Source organism: Hylaeus volcanicus, chromosome 4 (genome assembly GCF_026283585.1).
Source record: "Hylaeus volcanicus isolate JK05 chromosome 4, UHH_iyHylVolc1.0_haploid, whole genome shotgun sequence".
Lineage (NCBI taxonomy): Eukaryota > Metazoa > Arthropoda > Insecta > Hymenoptera > Colletidae > Hylaeus > Hylaeus volcanicus.
In genome coordinates, this window is record NC_071979.1 from 11,494,884 (window position 1) to 11,515,425 (window position 20,542).

At 32.8% G+C, this 20,542-nt stretch overlaps 3 protein-coding genes across 10 annotated transcripts in view; 1 reads left to right on the forward strand and 2 right to left on the reverse strand.

The window, feature by feature from the left end:
* LOC128875617 (CD9 antigen-like) overlaps positions 1-4,472 on the reverse strand; it is a 25,326-nt gene extending 20,854 nt beyond the window's left edge. Inside the window, exon 1 of the mRNA XM_054121354.1 lies at positions 3,247-4,472. Coding sequence (XP_053977329.1) covers positions 3,247-3,312 — 66 coding nt within the window. The 5' untranslated portion in view covers positions 3,313-4,472. The remainder of the gene's footprint in view (positions 1-3,246) is intronic.
* Positions 4,473-4,620: 148 nt separating this feature from the next.
* LOC128875618 (39S ribosomal protein L21, mitochondrial) lies at positions 4,621-6,129 on the reverse strand. Its single transcript, XM_054121355.1, has 4 exons — positions 5,814-6,129; positions 5,358-5,483; positions 4,935-5,255; positions 4,621-4,859 (listed from the first exon to the last, which is right to left on the reverse strand). Exons 1-4 carry the CDS (start codon positions 5,911-5,913, stop codon positions 4,759-4,761), a joined length of 648 nt encoding a protein of 215 aa, XP_053977330.1. The 5' UTR covers positions 5,914-6,129; the 3' UTR covers positions 4,621-4,758.
* A 1,791-nt stretch (positions 6,130-7,920) lies between these two features.
* Positions 7,921-19,240, forward strand: LOC128874960 (cholinephosphotransferase 1-like). Of its 8 annotated transcripts, none has more exons than XM_054120180.1 (11): positions 7,921-8,301; positions 8,601-8,748; positions 8,834-8,956; positions 9,042-9,145; positions 9,888-10,022; positions 10,871-11,005; positions 11,793-11,924; positions 13,251-13,409; positions 13,491-13,616; positions 13,740-13,878; positions 17,567-19,240. In XM_054120180.1, the coding sequence occupies exons 1-11, from the start codon at positions 8,065-8,067 to the stop codon at positions 17,641-17,643; spliced, it is 1,515 nt and encodes a 504-aa protein (XP_053976155.1). In that variant the 5' UTR covers positions 7,921-8,064; the 3' UTR covers positions 17,644-19,240. The 8 variants fall into 8 exon arrangements, 6 of the variants coding, with proteins under 6 accessions (XP_053976155.1, XP_053976156.1, XP_053976151.1 ...); XR_008456716.1 differs by lacking the exon at positions 10,871-11,005 and adding an exon at positions 14,681-15,944 and having other exon boundaries at positions 7,924-8,301; XM_054120181.1 differs by lacking the exon at positions 9,888-10,022 and having other exon boundaries at positions 7,922-8,301.
* Positions 19,241-20,542: the final 1,302 nt, after the last annotated feature.

Below are 20,542 nucleotides of genomic sequence, written 5' to 3' on the forward strand. Positions count from 1 at the left end.
CTGGTTTTCAGGAATAAAATCGCGAAGCAACGAAATGGTAATAATCTAAGAAAAATAGATAAAAAAATTCTAACATCTAAGAAAAATAACCAAGAAAATTTGTATTACAATAATTTGCAAAAAGAAAATCAATTTGCATCGGAATTTATTGGATGAATTAATCGCCTTAAAAGGATAGATTGTCTAGAAAATCGATTCAGAATCGACCCTAACCCCCACTCGAAAGCGTCATGGGTGACAGGAGAAACTGGGCAGGGGTTTTAGGGTGTAGGACGCAGACTCGTAGGAAGAGCATATTCGTTCTCTGACTGGAAATCTATATTTAAACGCACTTATTCCTGTTGAACATTTTCAAAACTAGATACGATGCTTGTGCCCCGATGCTGACACAACCGCTATTGTTAATCTCGGCGAATAGTCGATGCACGGACAGACCAGTTGGTGTTAGATCGATACTCGTGCCTGCGGTTCAATAACGCAAATGACTCTGAGTCATTTTCCTGATTCTTAGTTTCTACGAGACGATTAAAAGTGATGCGGACTCTTGAAATAAGTTCTCGAATGGACTCGAGATGAAACAGAATCGTAAATGCTATACTGAAATTGTTTCGATAGTCTTGGGCCGATCTCATGATCGGTTCGACAATTAAGATACTCGCTGATCTTTTCAAGTTGAACATCTAAAATAAAATATAAAATATTTTCCCGGCTTACTTCGGTATAAAAATATTTGCGCTGCTTTATCGACATTGAGGCCGATCGCACAACTATAGTTCCTATAGCTCGTGTTACGCGGCGCGTTCTTTTCGCATAAATTTAAAACGCTGTATTCGTGTTAGATCTGTTGTTGTTAAAAACAAAAGTAATTAATTCAAAAGACATTCTATCGGCTAACATCGTTTATTAACATTGCAAATTTTAATTATATTCTCATGTATGTAAATATATAAATAAATTGTAAATAAGTTAAGTGGAAGCTAAATTTAATTCCTATAAGGTTGTTCGTGAGGTGATTTGTAACAACTTTTTCCTTAGCGAAAGTGTTGTCCGAGGCTTCGTTGAGGAGATATTAACGGAAAACACTGACCAATCAGAGCGCTCGGATACTGTTGGAGCGCTAGCGGTAGCGTAGGCTACGTGCTAGGCGGCCGCGGTAGCGTAGGCTACGGCGCTAGACGGCCGCGCTCTGATTGGTCAGGGTTTTCTGTCAATATCTCCTTAACGAAGCCTCGGATAACATTTTCGCTAAGGAAAAAGTTGTTTCAAATCACCCCATGAACCACTCCTTTCAATAACCTCCAACATTTTTGGACACCCTGTATTTTTATACCAAAATAAACGGGCAAAATGTTTCATATTTTATTTTAGATGTTCAACTTCAAAAGATCTAGTATATTATTTGTCGAACCGATCGTGAGATCGCGAATCGCGGAAATTTAGGACAGATAAGGATTAACACGAGATGTACGCACCACCCAGGTGCAATCGATTCAGCTGACCTCTCGAATTATGTTGCTATACGTCGGAAAACTGCGATGTTAATTAAACGAGATTCGACGTTTCGCGCGAAGGTTATCGCATTAATTAAGAGGGCGTTTTGTTTTTCTTCTATAAAAAGGCGTTTAATGCGATCGGGAGAGTAAAAGTTATCGAAAGAGTAAAAGTTTTCGTTGTTTGTTACACTAATTGTTAATTTATTATATGTAATATAAAATATGTAGACGATGGAAATGATAATAAAGAATCGCGAAATTGGAATGGTAAATGGTTTTACGTAAGAATAAACTCTGTCGACTCATTTCATGATCCTCGTGAGAGAAGGATGTGAAAAAAGCTCGGATACCCAGATGCAATCGATTCAGCCACGTTAGAATTGTATTGTCGCTAGGCAGCAAAACAGCAAACGTAGGGAAAAATCCCTAAGTTCGCTCGTGCCCTGCGGGAATGGCTGCTCTACTTTCGTCACTTCTTTTTAATCAAAAGAATCTATCTAGTTTCTATATTTAAATTTTTCTAAAGAATCATCATGTTCCCCTTAGTTACGGAACTTTTAATTTGAAAGCAAATTTTACGAATGCATTACGAATAAAATATAAAAGCACATCTATAGAATACGAAACGCAAGAAATCTTTAACGTCTGCTCAAGTGACTCGTTTAAGTCACGAAAAAGGGAAGTACATATAACTCTCGACTTCATTGCACCAAGTGGTGAAATTTGTCCTTAAAACGTCATTATATTAAGTCCGTTAATTTATCCAATTATACCACGACTCCAGACAGTACACAGTATCTTGAAAACAAGTTCGCATTTTCAGATAAATTAGAGGTCACGGGGGTAACGCAGCCATGCAGAATAAAATTACCAGAAGCGTTAACGACAAAATATTTTCAGACCTTCTTCTCAATTTTTAGAAAATCTTCTCTTTGTCTTTCATGGGATTTCTCGAAAATAGGTCAGTTCAAATAATCCTAACTAACTGGTAAACAATGTTAACAATGTTAACATGTGCATTCGCGACATTAAGCTACATTAAACGGATATTTCAAATTTCGTAATTTGTAGTTAGCAACTCGTCAAGTATTTCTGCAGCGAGCGTTAATTTTCGTAAACGTATGCACATTAGTATCGCTAATAAGTTTATTGAACCGAGTTACACGTATATACATTTTATACCGCGTGCATATACTTGTAACGGTCATAATATGTCCAGTATATTATATCCCCCTGCGAATAAAGCTACCCTTTCATCGACGTGCGAAGTGCAATCATTATTGATCAATAAAAACAGTGTAAACGTTACGTTTGTCTCGCAAGTTGATCGAGCTTTTCATAATTTTCGAATAAAACGATGTATTACTTAAACCGATAATTTCAGACAGACTGATTTGCCTGCAAAGTTTACGTAAAATAAAGTAGGGAAGATGAATACGATTTCCATCGCAGTTACAAATCTTGAAAGAAAGAATGCTAATTGCGAGATGAATAAGATTTTCCTAGAATAATAAACGCCTATAAAACCAATAAAACGAAGGTCTAACGATTGACGTGTAATGTTTATACAATTCAACAGTGCCTTTTTTTTGTATGTGAAATGTTCATTGTGAAATATTTCACACTTTATCATTCAGCCTTCGATTCTTATTCTATAAGTAAAACAAAAAGTTGTTTATCTTTGCTTCGTAATTTGAATGTTCATTGAGATAAAAACGGTGCTTCGCTTTCGAATGCATCGTCATGAACTTACCCAAAATATGAGGTTGACGCAGACCAGTGCATACTTGACGAACCCATAACATTCCGAAAGCACCATTTTCGTTCGAATGGTATATGACACACAACACTTGGTTAGGTTACTACGGCGGCTTTATAAAAAAACACACGACTTTACGAGCCGACGGGAATCGTTTAAATTCGTTCGGACGCTGATGCACGGACAAGATAAGTTTTTCTTTAGCGTAGCAGATTAGTCAATTTTGTATTTGCACATTTACGAAGGAAAAACACAGATCCATTCCACGCGACGGTTTACAAGCTACTGTCATGGGAGACGAACTGCCGGCGTTGGTTTTTATCGCGAGTGCAGGGTACGAAGCAGTATGAAGAACAGACTGATACTCTCGTTTAAACCTCCTTGAAGCTGCAGCTTGTGACGTCATCCGACCATCCCCTATCTCTGTCATTAGTCCACTGTGGTCTTCCTTCTTTTTTCCCCCACTCTTTCGCTGTATCTCTCCTTCTCTCACCAACACGCTATGCTCTTCCCTCTCTTACGCACTCCCTTCCTATATTCTTCTCTATCTCTTTCTTGCGCAGGTCCAGGGCCGACTCTAGCCATAGGCCAAGCACCAAGTACTCGCAAGGCGCCAAACTTCTAAGACTTGTAATTAGATTTTTAGAAAAGAGAAGAGAAAGAGAATGAATGCATAATAAATTGTAATTCGCACCCCTGGTGGGAGTTAGGTTAAGTTGAAAATGTACGGAAAGGTTATATGTTCATATTAATTTAGCAACACTTAGTAGTGTAATAAGGCATCTAATAAATACGAAATGCAAAAATGCCAAACTTCTAGGGCTCCACTCTCAATTTTTAGTATCAATTTCTTTTATCTTCTTACATTCAATATTTATAATATGTATGTTACACGAGAAGAATAAATAAATATTCGACAAATTATTGAACTCGAAATATATATGTACTCGTAGGAAGAAGGTAATACACATTTCTGAGGGTAATAATTCCTAGAGTAGGTTAAGCTACGTCTATCCTTTGCCATAATTATAAATAATTAGTGGAAACGCTGTATTTAGCGTCCTTGCAATGAACATGTTACATGCCCTCCTATGACTAGAATTAATTACATTTCATTTTTAATAAATCCCTCCGTTTCTAAATTCAAAGCCAGAAACCTTATACAAATATTGTGCAATGTTAACAATTAAGTACATATTGGGTTGTCCGGGAAGTTCATGCCTATTTTTAAGAAAAATTCAAAGGCACATTTGAATTTTGATGTATATTTATTGAATTATATGTGTACCATTTTGTTTCACGACCTTTCCACCTGTTAACGAATGTACACATTTTATTTGTTTTCAGCCATTCCGATATATTCAGACCTGTACCGCCTACTAAAAATCGGCATGGACTTTCCAGACAGCACAATATAATTTAATATTAACGGTAAGTTTATTATCGCGGACATTCTTAAAAATGTATTCTAGTAGTATTACATTACGATATTATATATATGAATGCTCAATATATTCTATCCAAGCCTTCCACTTCATTCTTTTTGTCGACATCTCCATTTATAGTTATCGTGTTTATTCTTAACATCGTCCGATGTACTCTGAAAACTGTGAAACAGACAAATGTTAAACAGAAAGTTTATCAAATGTTTCGTGACAAACACGATACACATCATATCTTACAGTTTATTCTACGAAACTGCTTTCTTGGTCTAAATCTAAAACGAGTTATTGTGTGAGACAATGTTTTCTGAATTACAGTTGCATCCACCGATACTAATTCTCTGTTTAGAATTGGCGTTCCTATCAATGTAAAGTCTGTACTACCAACAAGCAATACTTTCTCTAACTTTAATTTATCCCCTGGTTTAGGTACCCAGTGCCCGTTAACAATTATAATATCGTTCTCTGTAATTTTAAATTGTACTCCACATAAATGTATAACTGCAAATAAACGACCGGTTGACTGAGTAGTTATTTGTTTGTTAATTTCATCTATTACAACTGAAAGTAAGAAAAACTGTTAGAGTTACATAGACATGGGAGATATGTAGCGATGTAATGTATAAGGTAAATAATTCAAAGCATATGTATGGAAGTAATCACCAGCAGCTTCTTTCTCTTTTGCTTCATCATCTTCAGGTATTATATCTTCGAGCCTTGTGGGCTTAGGAAACCAACGTAAATTGTATTTTCGGTAATGAGCTACTGACATATCCCATAATCTTAGTGCTATAACAAAAACATATATTTCTATTTGCTTCTATGCATCCTAAATAAGATATTGTAATATGCTATCTCTAAATATATTTTTTTATTCCATCATGTTATTACATGGCTATAATATTACATTGATATTGATAATGATAACAAGTTACTTCATAAATTGTATAATTATGAAAAAAATTGTTTTGATACATGCTAAGACTTTACTTATCTAAATATTATTACATTTGGTTACGTTTGTAATTGTACGAATCTAAAAGTGAGGTTATATAACCTCAAATTTAGACGAGTGCGTGATCATATTCTTTATTATTTTTAAATAAATAAATTACATACCTGGATAGTATTGTTTATATACAGAGGCTGGAGAAATTCTTCTGACACATGTACTCGTGGCGAAATTAAATAGCCTCGTGAAACGGGTCAAAGTCGCCATGATTTATAGATCAAAATTGGTTATGTACTTTAAAAACAACGCGATTATAAGTCGCCGAAACGAAAAATTTGTAAGATATCGGATGAAACGGTAGATAAATTTTGAAAAAGGATAAAAATGATTTATTTTGTTATGTTAAAGCTTCCTTCTTCCTCAGAGGTGTAAAAGGAAGAGTAATTAGGGAAATTAAGGGTTGAAATTTGAAACAGCAGTTCTTCATATGATAGGTAAACATGTGTAAATATGTGGGGAAAAATACATGGTCATTTAAACGAACTAAGGTTATCGAAATAATCTTTATTATGTGCGATTTAACTTGACGAATTATCGTTACAAAAGTATTGGTCTCGATGCAATTTGAAAATGGTAGTTCTTTTGTGAATGTTCAGGTAGAGCCAACCATCTACTAATTTTATTTTACTATTCCACTCTGAACAGTAGTATGCTTTCGATCAAAGTTTGACTTCAATTTTTTGATTTTCTCGATATTTTGAGCTGCTCTAGATCTATATTTCTTACAAAATTGCTGCATTTTGCTTTAAATCTCACGAGTATATTAAAAACTCGTCAAACGTGCTATGATAGCTCCTAGAAAGGGGGTCTGATTTAAAAAAATGTGTACAAGGTGTCCAAAAAATGTTGGTGGTTCTTGAAAAGGGTGGTTTGGGAGGTGATTTGAAACAACTTTTTTCTTAGCGAAAATGTTGCCGAGTCTTCGTTAACAGAAAACCTCGACCAATCAAAGCGCGCGGATACTGTTGGAGCGCTAGCGGCAGTGTAGTGTAGGCTACACGCTCTAATTGGTCGGGGTTTTCCGTTAATATCTTCTCAACAAAACCCCGCACAACATTTTCGGTAAGAAAAAAGTTGTTTCAAATCTCCTCCCGAACCACCCCTTTCAATCAGAGATGGGCAAAACCCTAGACTTCGAATAAGTCTGAAGTTTGCCGATATGTTTGCCTCGTTTTCTTCTTTGGAAAATTTTCAAAAGAGGAAACGAGACAAATATATCAGCAAACTTCAGATTTATTCGAAGCCTAGGGTTTTGCCCATCACTACTTTCAATGACCTTGTTACGCTATCACGTGAACTTAGCTTCATGGCATGTAGCGCCACAACGCGGAATAGCTTAAACACTACCGCATGTAGTATATATTTATATTCAAATTAGGAGCGGAATTCAAATGGATTAACGTATTGAATCAACGAACCGCCACGTACATTGTTAAAACAATCAACGTGGGTGATCAAGCGTGGGAAAGTCGAAAGCCAGGAGAGAAAAGGGAACGTTCGCTGAAAATACTTAATAGATTCATTATAGGCCGTGTCGAATCGCCGTTTCCGTTGGAATGCATTTCTTTAGAATTCGAGTCGAGTTAGCTTTTGTTCCAGCTCGTAAGATCCTTGAAAATAACAAACTCGCACTGTACCTCGGTTCGCGTTTCCGGCGACTTCTTCAAGAAGGTAATAAATTTCCTTAAGGGTTCCTGTGTCTCGCTGGCGCGTTTTCTCTCTCTCTCTAGACCTCCGCGCTTTCCTTTTTCACATGTAGCCCTGCACAAACATGGCCGCGCGACTCCCACCTCCACCCGACTCGGGAGTGGATCCGAGATCGATGAAGATCACCGATAGAAGGAGTAGGGCGCAACCCTCGATTGAACCAGGACAACCCGAAGGGAGGATCGGGAATCTTCCGGAGAAGGGAGAGAAGCAGCAGATCGAGGAAAGATTTTTCCAGAGAGTTCAATCGTAATCGAACCTCTGGTAACGAACTACGAAACGATTTAAACGAAACGAATCGACTGAACGTCGACGTCTTTACTTTTTTCCTAAAAGTATTTCGAATTTTATTTTACGCGCCTCTCCGGGCAGAGCGGTTCAGCTCTCCACGGGCACCTTACCCACGTCAGCAAATTCCCTATCACCGCACGACGCGTTCCGCAACAACCTCTAACATTTCTGGGACACCCTGTATAGCACAATTTACTACAATTTCATTGAGTAAGATTGGCAATACTGATGCGAAGAGATGTCGTACGTGTTCACGAACAGTTACTTGTTATGTTTAGTCGTTGTGTTGTGAGGAATCGATGATCGTTGAATTATCGTGAATCGTTCCTGGTGTTCTTAGTATCCCGGCAGCATTGAATTATGCACTTTTATAAGGAGAAGCTCCTGTCGCCCGGACAACTTAAACGCCTTAGTGAGCACAAATACAGCTGCACAACCAACAGTCTTTTGGATGGACTTCTTCAACCCTGGTGGAACTGGCTAGTTAGCAAAGTTCCACTTTGGCTTGCGCCCAATTTAATCACGGTCTTGGGGCTTGTCGTCAACATCCTCACGACTTTAATTCTTGTTTATTATAGCCCCGATGCTAGGACCGAGGTATCATTTACATAACCTCTTTTTATGTCGCATTTCTTTGCCTCTGACAGACTAAAAAAACGTCTCTTTAAGTAATCTAATATTTTTGTTTATTGCGAAATCACCGTGTAAATGATTAGCTCGAGGTATTTTCTTATCGACAAAAGGAAGGCAGTTATCGAAACAACTAAGTCTGTGTACGAGACAAATATTTCGAATTTATTTCTGAAAATAAATAAGCAATGTTAGGCTTATATATTTGCCAAATTTGTTTTAATCGAACTATATTTAAATACAAGTAACATTGTCCAACGTTTCAGGCACCAAGATGGGCGTGTTTTCTATGCGCGCTAGGTTTGTTCATTTATCAGAGTTTGGATGCGATAGATGGTAAACAAGCTAGACGAACAGGAACTTCGACACCATTAGGGGAATTGTTCGATCATGGATGCGATTCCATATCGACAGGTGTGTTATACTGTCGATATATCTTCCAATATTTTCAATCTTTAGCCCTGTGAAACATTGAAACAATATAATTGTATACTTTTAGTATTTGTTGCCCTATCAGCATGTATAGCAGTACAGTTAGGATATTATCCAACATGGATGTTTTTCCAATGTTTCTGCGCTATGACACTTTTTTATTGTGCTCATTGGCAGACTTACGTTTCAGGTGAGAAATTGTATTTGTCTATAGAAATTTGTCATGATATTTCCAATAAACGTTTTCATCTTAAAATGCATATATTTCTATACAGGAACATTAAGGTTTGGCAAGGTGGACGTTACAGAAGCACAGTTTACCATTATAACCATTCACCTGATTTCTGCAATCTTTGGACCTAAAGCATGGATGATGGAGGTTGTATTCTTTTCAATAATAGCTTGTTATTTTCATTTATATAATTCTAAATTGATATCTGTTGGCAAGTACTAAGTTCTTGATATCAAACTAATATTTATATGACTAAATACTTTATATATACATGAACAGTAAATGATTAAGCTCAGTACTTGCATAAAACCTATTTATTATTATAAAATAGTTAATACATTTTTTTCAGTTCCCAAAGCACATCAAAACTTTTTAGTATAAGAAATTCATTAGTTAATAGATAGTTGTTTTAAATGCACAGTAGTAAAATTTAATTAAATTTTGCAAAAGTGCTTAATTTGTACCATAATTACACATAATGTTCAGTTCATCATAATTTTTCATTTGTTCCTTCACCTCATTCTTCTTCTATCTACTTTTTTTTTGTTATGATTACCACCTTCTAGTATTTTCATATTTAAGTAGATTAATTTCATATACATATACTTCACATGTCATATTTATTCATGTTTTATTCCTTTATTTCACTTTAATACAAAACAAATAAAGGAGATAAATACGAGAGTAATTTGTAATAAAAGAAGTTCACGAACTGAAATGTCAGAAATGCGATTGAAACTTTCGGTTTTTTATAATACGAAATTTAAAAAAAAATTGGGTAGAATCTAGTTTTGTATGATACATTTTACATTTTCTATCTCAAGGCTCATAAAGTTTAACAAAATTTGAGAATATTTTTGCATGAGTCTAATGAGATTATTTCTTACAGATACCATACATAGATGGTTTTATGTTTAAGTATTTAATAGGAGTTATGACAGTGATTTGTTCACTGGCAAACTTATATTCCATCTTTTCGGTGATTTTCACCGGAGGAGTGGGCAAGAATGGTTCAACTGTGGCTGTAAGTTAGTCAATTAGACTTATGTTTTGGAGATATGGAAATGGGAGCAGCATGGCATGAGGAGCGTCGCTGAAATTACTTTTTTGCTATGAAACTTATTATCTTAACATGCATTTTATTTCCAGACTTCTTACTCATTTATTCCCTTTCATCCATTTCTTTCTTATTTTTCCTGCATCTCATCATCTCCATGGCAAATGCATTATTTGCATTTGTGTATACAGTTTTCAGTCATCGAGTTGATTTCATTTCAAGGATATTTATTGGATAGTATAATAGTTGAAGGTGATATTTAGAATATATGCTTTATGATGAAAAGTTGTATACATAAATTCAGTTCATAATAACACTTTCACTTTTGAATACCTTCCGTATGATATGCTTTTGAAACAATTTCTACAGAAAAGTGGTATATTTCACACAACTATTTTTTAAGAATTTAATATAAAGCAGTGAGAAAACAATTCAATATAAAATTTACACTTTGCATCACAATCATAACTCATTTGTTTAGAATCTAACTTTTCATTTTGATTATAAATTTAGTTACTATAATAAAAATTCCATTAATATTAAAAATAAAAGTAGAAAAGTGACCAAAAATCTGTGTTCTATCTGATTATTGTAATCTGCAGCGTCCCTCGTGCCGAATGTTTTATTTTTATATTATTTCTATATGAAAGTATAGGCCACAAATGAATCCAGCCATTCAAAAAATTGTAATGTATGATATAAAATTAAAAAAGATATGTAAGATGAAAATGTAGAATAATACATTTATCGACTTAAGCAACGAAATAATTTTTATATAATTTTCATAACGAGCGAGATTTTATACATTTGTTTAGATACCAGTGCTCGGTGTAGGCACAGTCAATAACTACGTAGCAGTGATATTTTATGCAGGCTACGTTCATGTATTCCTTGAATTCTGTAAAGTGTTTGAATCTGGTGGGATTGGAAAGAACGGTTCCACAATTGCAGTAAGTTGTACAAATAAAAACTGACCAATTGATAATTGCATACATACAGATTCTCATATTTTTACCACTATAGCGTAGTCACAAAGTCTTTCTCTTTCATTCTGCTTGCCTATCTAGATTGTTGGGTTACTATTATTATTATCAATGTTCAGAATAGTTTTTGCATTACTAAATTTCTGTCTTACTTCTATGTATATTAATTTATTATAATAAATATTGTCGTATGGTGTGCAGGCAATACAGAAATTTGGCTTACATTGCAATATTAAAAATGGAAGTGCTATTTTCTCTATGTACACTTATCTTCTCCTGTTTCTATTCATGCTTAATACTTCTTCCAAGTTTTCGGCATTTATTATAATAATCTATTTATTTTAAGTTGTCGAACAATAATTTTTAAGAGATCTCATGGCTGCTGCAATGATGTAAATTTTATAGGTTCAATAACTTGTGCGATTAAAGGTGGAACTTTTAAATTAGGGTATATATAAAATATTAATGTATAATTCATCGGATCATACTCTAAGTTAAAGTTTCTAAATTTTGTAAATACTGTTCTTCTTATTGCTTGAAGGTCTGTTGGATTTGAAATTATGAAGGTTCTAACGGAGCTTTCTTAATTCGTTGTAAATTAATGTGAGCAATCTAACAAGCATTTCGAGAATCTGAAATTGTTTCAAGAGCAAGAGGTTTTCATCAGCGCGCAATGATATATTGTACCAGGAATCAATGGTAGAAATATATTGTAAATTAACTAATGGAAAGGTCTTTCGTGTCGCTTGCACAGTTGCCATATACTGGCACAGAGATCAAGGTGTTTCCGTTATGGGCTGCTGTGGGCATCGCTATTTTACTTGCACAGAGCAGCATATCCGTCATTCTTGCCGGTGGTGTCGGAAAAAATGGCTCCACCGTCGCAGTAAGTCAGTTCAGAAGTCATAACATCATTGTGTAGTGAAACTTTACATTTTATTATTATTTAGGCCCACTTTCAATGAACAAATATTTTTGTTTACCGTTTTTTTAAAATATGGAAAACCCAAATATAAGATGAATAAATGTAAAGAAATATAGAAATTAATTTTTTTTTAAATCAAACTTTTTAAAAGGTACCTCACTGGTACAAAAGAAAAATTTGTTATACTCAAGACGTTCAAACAAAAGATGTTTCTAGGTGTTTTAATTAATTCAAGATTAATTTGTTTTTATTCATTTTCGTTACATTACTATCAAAATATATGAAGTTTTTAATTTAATGTATGGAAAAATACTCATGTGGGTCTAAATTCTGCGAAAGCATCACACAGAACTGTTTACTGTATCTTAATTTCCACTTTGATTAACACCTTTTCCTGTTTATCTATGAATCTATCTATACCGATACATCATACATGTTTTCCTTCATTTTATATTTCCACCTATTTTCCTCCTATTAAATAACAGCTTCAATTATATGCATGCATGTAGATACATAGGAGTAGGAATGATAGGATACTAGTTACTACATCCTTTCTTAACCAATTTTCTACTAATTTTATATTCTCACATATATTGTATGCGTTGATGCTTAGAATTTATTTATAGTAGTTGGTCACAGAAAGTAAATAATTTTGTTTTTTGAATATATTTATTTTTTATTCTAATATTAATTAACATTTCTGCATAGTAAATAATTGGTCTTTGCTTATGAATGTATAATGCATAGTCGTTTGATGATAATGACAGTTGTAATATTTCAATAAAAAGTAAACAAAAGTTATTTGAATCACACCATAAATTATAATCTTTAATAGAAAGTTATTTTTTCTTTTTTTTTTTTAACTTTTTTTGTATGAATTGCACGAGTTTATATAATATATACAGAAACTATTACCATCATATTATGCCATCCTGGAAGCCTTAAAATTTTTATAAGCAACACTTCTTACTAATACTTACCATAATATTTGTTATTAAGATGGATTGTTTGTAGTGTGATACTCTGTATACTGTATAAATGAAACACTTTGAAAACTGTGTTAGATACAAAGTTTAAGCTAATACATTTGCTGCTTATGTAATTAGAAATTTATTCCTTCTTGACTTAAGTAATCTTTTCATTACCTACTATTAAATCTTAAATGTTGACGTCTATAGAAAAAATTGCATAGCTTGTAATAATTATCTCTCAAGTACTCTTTAACAAACCACTTTTCTTCTGAGTCCAACGATCACAGATTTCATCATAATGTTTATTCCATTTCAGGGAACATCAGTTTTATCTCCAATTATTCCATTTAGTTTTGTGGTACTGCCAGCTTTTATAATTTATAGAAAAAGTGCTGAGCACGTATATGAAAATCATCCTGCATTGTACATACTTGCATTTGGAATGGTTGCAGCTAAAGTTACCAATCGATTAGTGGTAGGTATATCGATGGCCATTTATCATTCTATTTAAATTTCACGATTTGGTATTTTATGATGTAATTATTTGTTATTGCAGGTTGCACATATGACAAAAAATGAAATGCAGTATTTAGACAGTTCGCTGATTGGACCAGCAATGCTGTTCCTGAATCAGTATTTCAATTTCTTTATCAAAGAATATTATGTTCTTTGGTTGTGCTTTGTAAGTTTTATGCTCTCTGTATGAATATTATCGACATTCTTTTTTAGTATTTAATTATTTAAAAATAGCGTAATTTTGAATGTCACGTAGTTTTACACGCTCCTATTTTGTCCACATTTCTAGATTTGGGTTACTCTGGATTTACTCCGGTATAGTTCTCAAATTTGCCTTGAGATCTGCGATCACATGAAGATCAGACTATTTAGGATACCGATAGGAGATCATCGAACAACCCAGGTTTCTAACACAGCTGAAAAAAATGGTACTAACAGGTCCCAACGTAACAGATTGCAAAAGAAACATCACTAAGATTTATTTGTGATAATGAATGTACTATACGATTCATTTTATCTATAAATGAAAGAGTTACAATGTAAGAAGACATAGATATTTGATAAGTTCCGTTACTACAACTGTATATAAAAATTTGAATGGTACAGTTCATTTGTTATCACATTAATTTATGATTACTCCGTATCTGATTAGCATTGAATATAAATAAAAAGTCTCACCAATATGTTGGTTAAAAATATTATTCACTGCTTGTCGTCGATTACGATTATTCCGGTGATAGAAATGGAAAATTTATCAGGAATCTAGTGATCAAAATTATAGTTAAACGAATAGAACGATAGAGTACGCAGAACAATAGACCTCACAATGAAAGAAATGATACATAAGTATTATTCGAGAATTTGAAGAAAAAAGATATGACATAAATGTTAAGTAACTTTATATCCCATTGTTATAACTTTTATAATAATTTAATTAAATCATTGAATGTGAATGAATTACTTAATTTTTATTTTGTTAATAATTATAGTTCAATGATATTATATTAGAAATTCGACATACATTTCTTTGTGACTTTTGAACTACAAAGAAAATTTCACACGATGAAAAGCTCTATAGAAGATTAAGTTTTGCATATTATCTTGAAAAGAAATTAGATTGCCAGTACTTTTGTAGTTATTTATCAGTTAGTATACTATATTCGTGATCTCATAATATAACAATCTATTAACAATATGAAATTTAGACAAAAAATTATTTTTTTTTTTCAGATCTGTAGCTCTTAACTGACGTGTATATAGATTCATAATACAGATATTCCAATATTTACATAGTCAATTATAACAAAAAACTACTTATAAAAATATTACCAAAGATAATTGCTTCGAGCTAAAGTGATCCTAATCTAGAATGTCTAGACCTTTTTATAAAAAGGTCTTAAAATGTCTGTTACCTTTTTTTTTTCAACAAAATTTCGATTTAGGTTTAATGAAGATTTGTAAGGAATTGAAGTTTCTAAAAGAATATTCTTTTTGTATGAAGTTTTAATTGATAACAACTGAGAAATTATAAACAAAAAAATGTTTAGTATAGGAGGAAAATCGTACTATTTTCATTTTTTAATAATTTTAGTTCAACTCAGTTGTGGCCTTAACATGCGCTTATGATTGCAATCACATGAAATGCGTTTTCAAATCAGGAATCTCATTTTTATGTGAAAAGAATTAAATTTTTATTTATTGTAATCGATGGTTTTTCACGCCAGGTTGGTCAGAAAACGCATGTCATTGTAAAATTTGTTTACAATTGTTTACAAGTACTATAGATTCTATAGTTTCATAGGGAAAAACTATATAGCTTCGAAAGTATAATACGCTTATAAAGAAACAATTCAATCAAAAGCTGCATACAAATTTAAATCGCGGTGTTAGAGTCAAAAATTATTTCAAGCGAGTAATGTTATTACTCGCTAGAATTAACGATACAGGTTGTCGATAAATTGTATCGTAATAATCTACATTTATTTCAAGCAAAGCTTTTTCATGGACAAAATTTTGTTTGAAACGTATTGGTTGTGAAAAAGATCGCGCGTAGAAAATTTAAATTTGAATAAGAGAGAAACAGAATAATATTCGCTAAGTACTTTATAAATTTGAATTATTTCGTAGAATTATATTACTTTATTGTAGAAGATTCTATTAGACATACACTATTCCAGTTGTATGGCTCTTATTTAAGCAAGCCTTGAATTTTTACGAAACAGTTAAGATATCAGAATGACAATATTTCTAAGAAGCTTTTCTGCAATATTGCCAGAAAATAAATATGTATCTAATATACTAATGTATCGTACCTTGGTTTCTGTTCGTAAACTGTAATATACTTTTTCGATAAACAATTTTCCTATCACGTGCTATCTTTCATTTACACGTTTTCGTTAGAAAAGTTTGTAACGATGAGAATCTTTGGAATTACTTTCTCCTTTTCCTTTCTTCAGATTTAATCCATGTTAATCCTTTCAAGATGATTGCAAAGGTGATTCTCCAAGACAAGCTCTGTATTTTGCTTTCTAATGTACTTCTATAAGTTTTCGAACATTTAATTTGCATGTTGCATTATCGTTTAAGTGTTTATAACTTCCCTGCCATAACGAATTGTTTATTAAAGAACTGATATCGTTTAGGTATGTTTCACATTAAATTATTTTAGATTCAGCATGTTCGGAAGAGTTGTATGGATAGCTTCTTCAATTCTCATACTATATTGTTATGTGTCACTGGATATAATTTAATTAATATTATAGGAACGACATATTTTCATAACATAAAATTGATACTTTTATATATTGTCCTGCATATTGGTTCAACTTTATAAACCTAATTGTGTGTGTGTAACATTAAATTAAAATTTAGGTAAATAGAAATCAATGTATCCCTAACTAGGGTCTCTAAGAGACTGAGAGAGGTCACTTATCATGTAGAAGGCTTGCGTGTATTATATAGAAACTCTTTTCTGTGCTATAAGTAATAGTTTTGGTGTCACAAATTGGAATAGCTAATTTACCCTGTGGTAGGGTTTGATCTCTATAACATATGACACAAAATTTACAGTTGTATAATATGCAAGGTGTGTGGTAAGCAGCTGAATGATTTCAAAAACTTTGTTAAATGTAATTTCATCATAACCATAGAGTTTTCAGTGAATTATATAGCGTGTTCAATGTCTTACTAATAAATTTCTTATTATTTCTAACATGATTGGTATGAAGTAAAACATTTGCGATTTTTCTGCTTGATCTTGCGCCATTAATTGTTGCGTATTTATCGAATGATAATAGAAAGTCAATGATAATAGGAAGTGCCTTCTTTTATTCGTGTACACAGAAATTATGAGGTATGTAATACTGTCAGTAGAGGATCACTAACAGCATGTGAAAATTATGTTTGCATGTCCTCTGTCTGTTGCTTGGCTCAAACGTTTTATCGAACGCGTTCAGGATGTTGTACATCAAGATTATTTTGTACTTTTGTTAAATAAGGAAGAGAACTTTTGAACACGGCCGTGGATTAATAATAAAGGAATAATTTAATTGGCGTCTGTATCTTTTCCTCGATACATTTGATTATGTAATATGACCTTTTAATCTGAGTTTCGACTGTACTGTAGGAATAAAATTGAAGAAAGAGAACTTAAAATTCTACTCGGAAGATTTGAAGTGGAATCGGTAGAATCGAATCATGCTATGTTAGAATTAAATGGTGGCTGATCCTTGATTAATGTTACTGTTGTAATGAGTAGTCTGTTACAAAAATGGGCGTAGTTATCTAATGTTTCATAGTATTATAATGTGGTACAATATAGTATAACAATGTTACTTGCGTATGTGCGAATAATGCTTTAATGTTCGACGAGTAAAATGGGTATTTGTGAAACTTGTAGTTTTTAGAGTTTTATGTGATTTTTATTGTGACTTTAAGTAAGACTTTGAACATTTTTAATTAATGTTATACACTCGGTACGGTGTACTAGAGAAATTCTTTTGTAATACAAAGTATGTCGAGGTATAAAATTAAATCTTATAACAATAACAAGGTATTCGCACATGCCCAATGTGTATGTTCTTATTCGTTGGTATGCATGAATAGTTTTGTTTACAGTTCGCATGATGGTGGAACAAGAACCTCTGTTAGACGAGGATTATCATCACGGATCTGATACCACCCTCGACCTATGATGGATACAAAAGTATACATCAGCGAAAAATAATTATCTGAAGTTACAGGGTTGCGCAAAGATCTCTGCATTTACAAATGTTTACTTTTACATCTGTTTTCCTCAATTTACAAGAAGTAGAAAGAGTGAATTATCAGAAACAGAATATTGTATTTCAACTTCTTTAAACTTTTATTGAATCATATATTGAATGATAGTAACATATATTTTGAAGATTTACTTCAAAGAGAATTTCGCGTTACCCTGTGTATCATAGACTTTAGTTCTATTGATAACAGTGATAGATACGAGACTGTCCAATGGTTTTCGAATGAGAGAGGTAAAACAGTGTACATCATAGAATATTAGAGTGGAACTGCGAAGTACAACTACGGTATCGCCGTTTGTAAGACGAAAAATAATAATTATTCTTATATAGCCTTGAAAATCGTGAATTATACAATTTCGTAATCGATAGTATCTGGATTAGCAAACCTTTATAAAACAACGGATAGAATGCAATTGTTCAGAGCGTATATACAGATGCACTTCGACGATTATGTAAGATACAAATAAAACGATCAATTATTTTTCCACGTGCAATTTCAAATAAAAACTTTTCGCTTTAACTCGGTACAAATTTTAGTATAACAGAATACGTATGAATTTCTATCAGTTAGAATTGCACAATGGTCATAAAATTTTTATCATGAGTATGCAATATCGAATTTTCGTCGTAGACTGAATGAAAATCTAATTACTTTATAGCAGAACTGTAAATTCTTAATTACAATTACAAAACGATTACTTGATCAAGTAATTGAATAATTGCCATTACAATTACTCTGTTGCATGTAATGGTATTTCCAATTACTTAATTACTACCAGTAATCTTATGCATTACTTAATAATTACTTATAACGGCCCAGAAAGTAATTAAAAGGCGTCTCAAATCTAAAGTAGTCAAAAATACCTAAAAGTAATTAAAAAGTAATTATAACTACTTTTTTAATTACTTTCAAGTAACTGCAGTGATATGGACAATAATTGTTAAAAGTAATGATTACTGTATTTCAATTATTTGTAATTACTTTGAATTACTTTTGCTCAAATCTAAAGTAGTTAAGTATACCTAAAAGTAATTAAAAGTAATTAGAAGTCAGTAATCATTACTTTTAACAATTACTGTCCATGTAACTGCAATTACTTGAAAGTAATTAAAAAAGTAGTTATAATTACTTTTTAATTACTTTTAGGTATACTTAACTACTTTAGGTTTGAGACGCCTTTTAATTACTATCTGGACAGTTATAAGTAATTATTAAAAAGTAATTGAATTACTCAGTAATTAAGAATAAGGTATTGCATAATTACTAAAAAAAAAGTAATCAACAATTACTTAAATAATTACTTTCTACTTCCAAAGTAATTGTTCCAAATTGTAATAAATTACAAAATAATCATTACTTTACAGCTCTGGTTTATAGTTATATCAAAGATGTTAAAGAGATAGTAATAGTTTTGTATTAATATTTATTGTATCAAACTTGTAACAATACGGTGATAATAATATTTTACTTAACGCTCGCGTACGAGTGCCTACATTTTTATCTACAAAACGATTTATATTTTGATAAACCTGTAAGATTCTAAATTTCAATTTCGATGGTAATTTTAAGTCGAGAACACAGTATTATTGTGTTGTATCCTGAAAAAACCGACTAAAGACAGTTTATTCTGTAAGAACGTAGCTCATGTTTCACCGAACATTGTAAAAGAAAATAAAAGAAAAATGTAAAGATCGACGATCTCGAATGATCGCGAATTCAATTGAGAAACACACTCACTAGACGTATCATCGTTCTAACGGCGACAGAATGTAATTTATGTGATAAAATAAAAAATTATAATTGCTACCGAGATACTCGTCTAATCTCGTTTTATTAATAACGAGCAGCCCTATGCTCGTTCGGAGTGGTTTCTCGCGTTCGAAAGTGGAACAAATTCGAATAACGATTAAAAACTTTAGCGCCCTTCGCGCGATGGGAGGAGGGGGGGGGTGAGGGACAGGGGGGGAGGGGGAACTGGGTCAGCAGTAATCACTATTTCCCGGGAATTCGGTCGGCCATAATACTTCGGGGCAATTTAGCGATGCGATTAAAATTTTTACACGCTCGTCTCTTTTTCTATTTATTCGAATAATAATGGAAAAGTATAGTTGAGGGAGAAATTGTAAATTTGTGTTTCGAAAGGGGGTCCAAGTCGATACCTCGTGTACATGTATGTATGTATATATAGTAGTTAATATTGATTTACTGAACGACGTGTGCACCGTTTAATTTTCAGATATGCATTTTTTGCAAACGCGAGGATGAAAACAGGGGATAAAAAAAGGTCGCGTGACGGGAAAGTTCGCGATCAAAGGGAAAAGATTGCGTAAACAGCTTTTTGCCCCTGACTTGGTAGCTCAGTTTTTGTCGAGTCTGGAGACCTCGAAAATTCGTGACCGAGCCATGTTCACCTCCTACCCTTGCCCGTCCATTCGACCTGGGACACCCTTTGAGATACTTGGCCGTCCCCGATATACCACCTCCAGGGACGTAGTTACCTACTGGTACCTATCCTTTTGTGTCCTAACATTGAATTTGTTCAAATTTTCTGCTACTCGATGTTCGAGGGTGTTCTAACTTTTAATGTTCGATGAGCGAAATGGGTATTTGTAAAACTTGTAGTTTTTAGAGTTTTATGTGATTTTTGTGTGTTACGTATTGTAGAAGATATTTCCATAATTACTATAGTATTTTTATCTACAAGTATATATAATTATATATAATATACTGTATAATATTATATAATAATATATAATATACTATATAATATAATATAATATAATATAATATAATATAATATAATATAATATA

What these genes read in the sequence shown, in the direction of transcription:
- LOC128874960 (XM_054120180.1), top strand. Translation starts at nt 8,065, where the DNA reads ATGCACTTTTATAAGGAGAAGCTCCTGTCGCCCGGACAACTTAAACGC. An exon ending in AGAACGGTTCCACAATTGCA is followed by an intron (nt 11,006 to 11,792) that starts GTAAGTTGTACA and finishes TCGCTTGCACAG; the next exon opens with TTGCCATATACTGGCACAGA. An exon ending in AAAATGGCTCCACCGTCGCA is followed by an intron (nt 11,925 to 13,250) that starts GTAAGTCAGTTC and finishes ATTCCATTTCAG; the next exon opens with GGAACATCAGTTTTATCTCC.
- LOC128875618 (XM_054121355.1), bottom strand. Translation starts at nt 5,913, where the DNA reads ATGGCGACTTTGACCCGTTTCACGAGGCTATTTAATTTCGCCACGAGT. An exon ending in ATATAAACAATACTATCCAG is followed by an intron (nt 5,484 to 5,813) that starts GTATGTAATTTA and finishes TTTTTGTTATAG; the next exon opens with CACTAAGATTATGGGATATG. An exon ending in AAAAGAGAAAGAAGCTGCTG is followed by an intron (nt 5,256 to 5,357) that starts GTGATTACTTCC and finishes TCTTACTTTCAG; the next exon opens with TTGTAATAGATGAAATTAAC.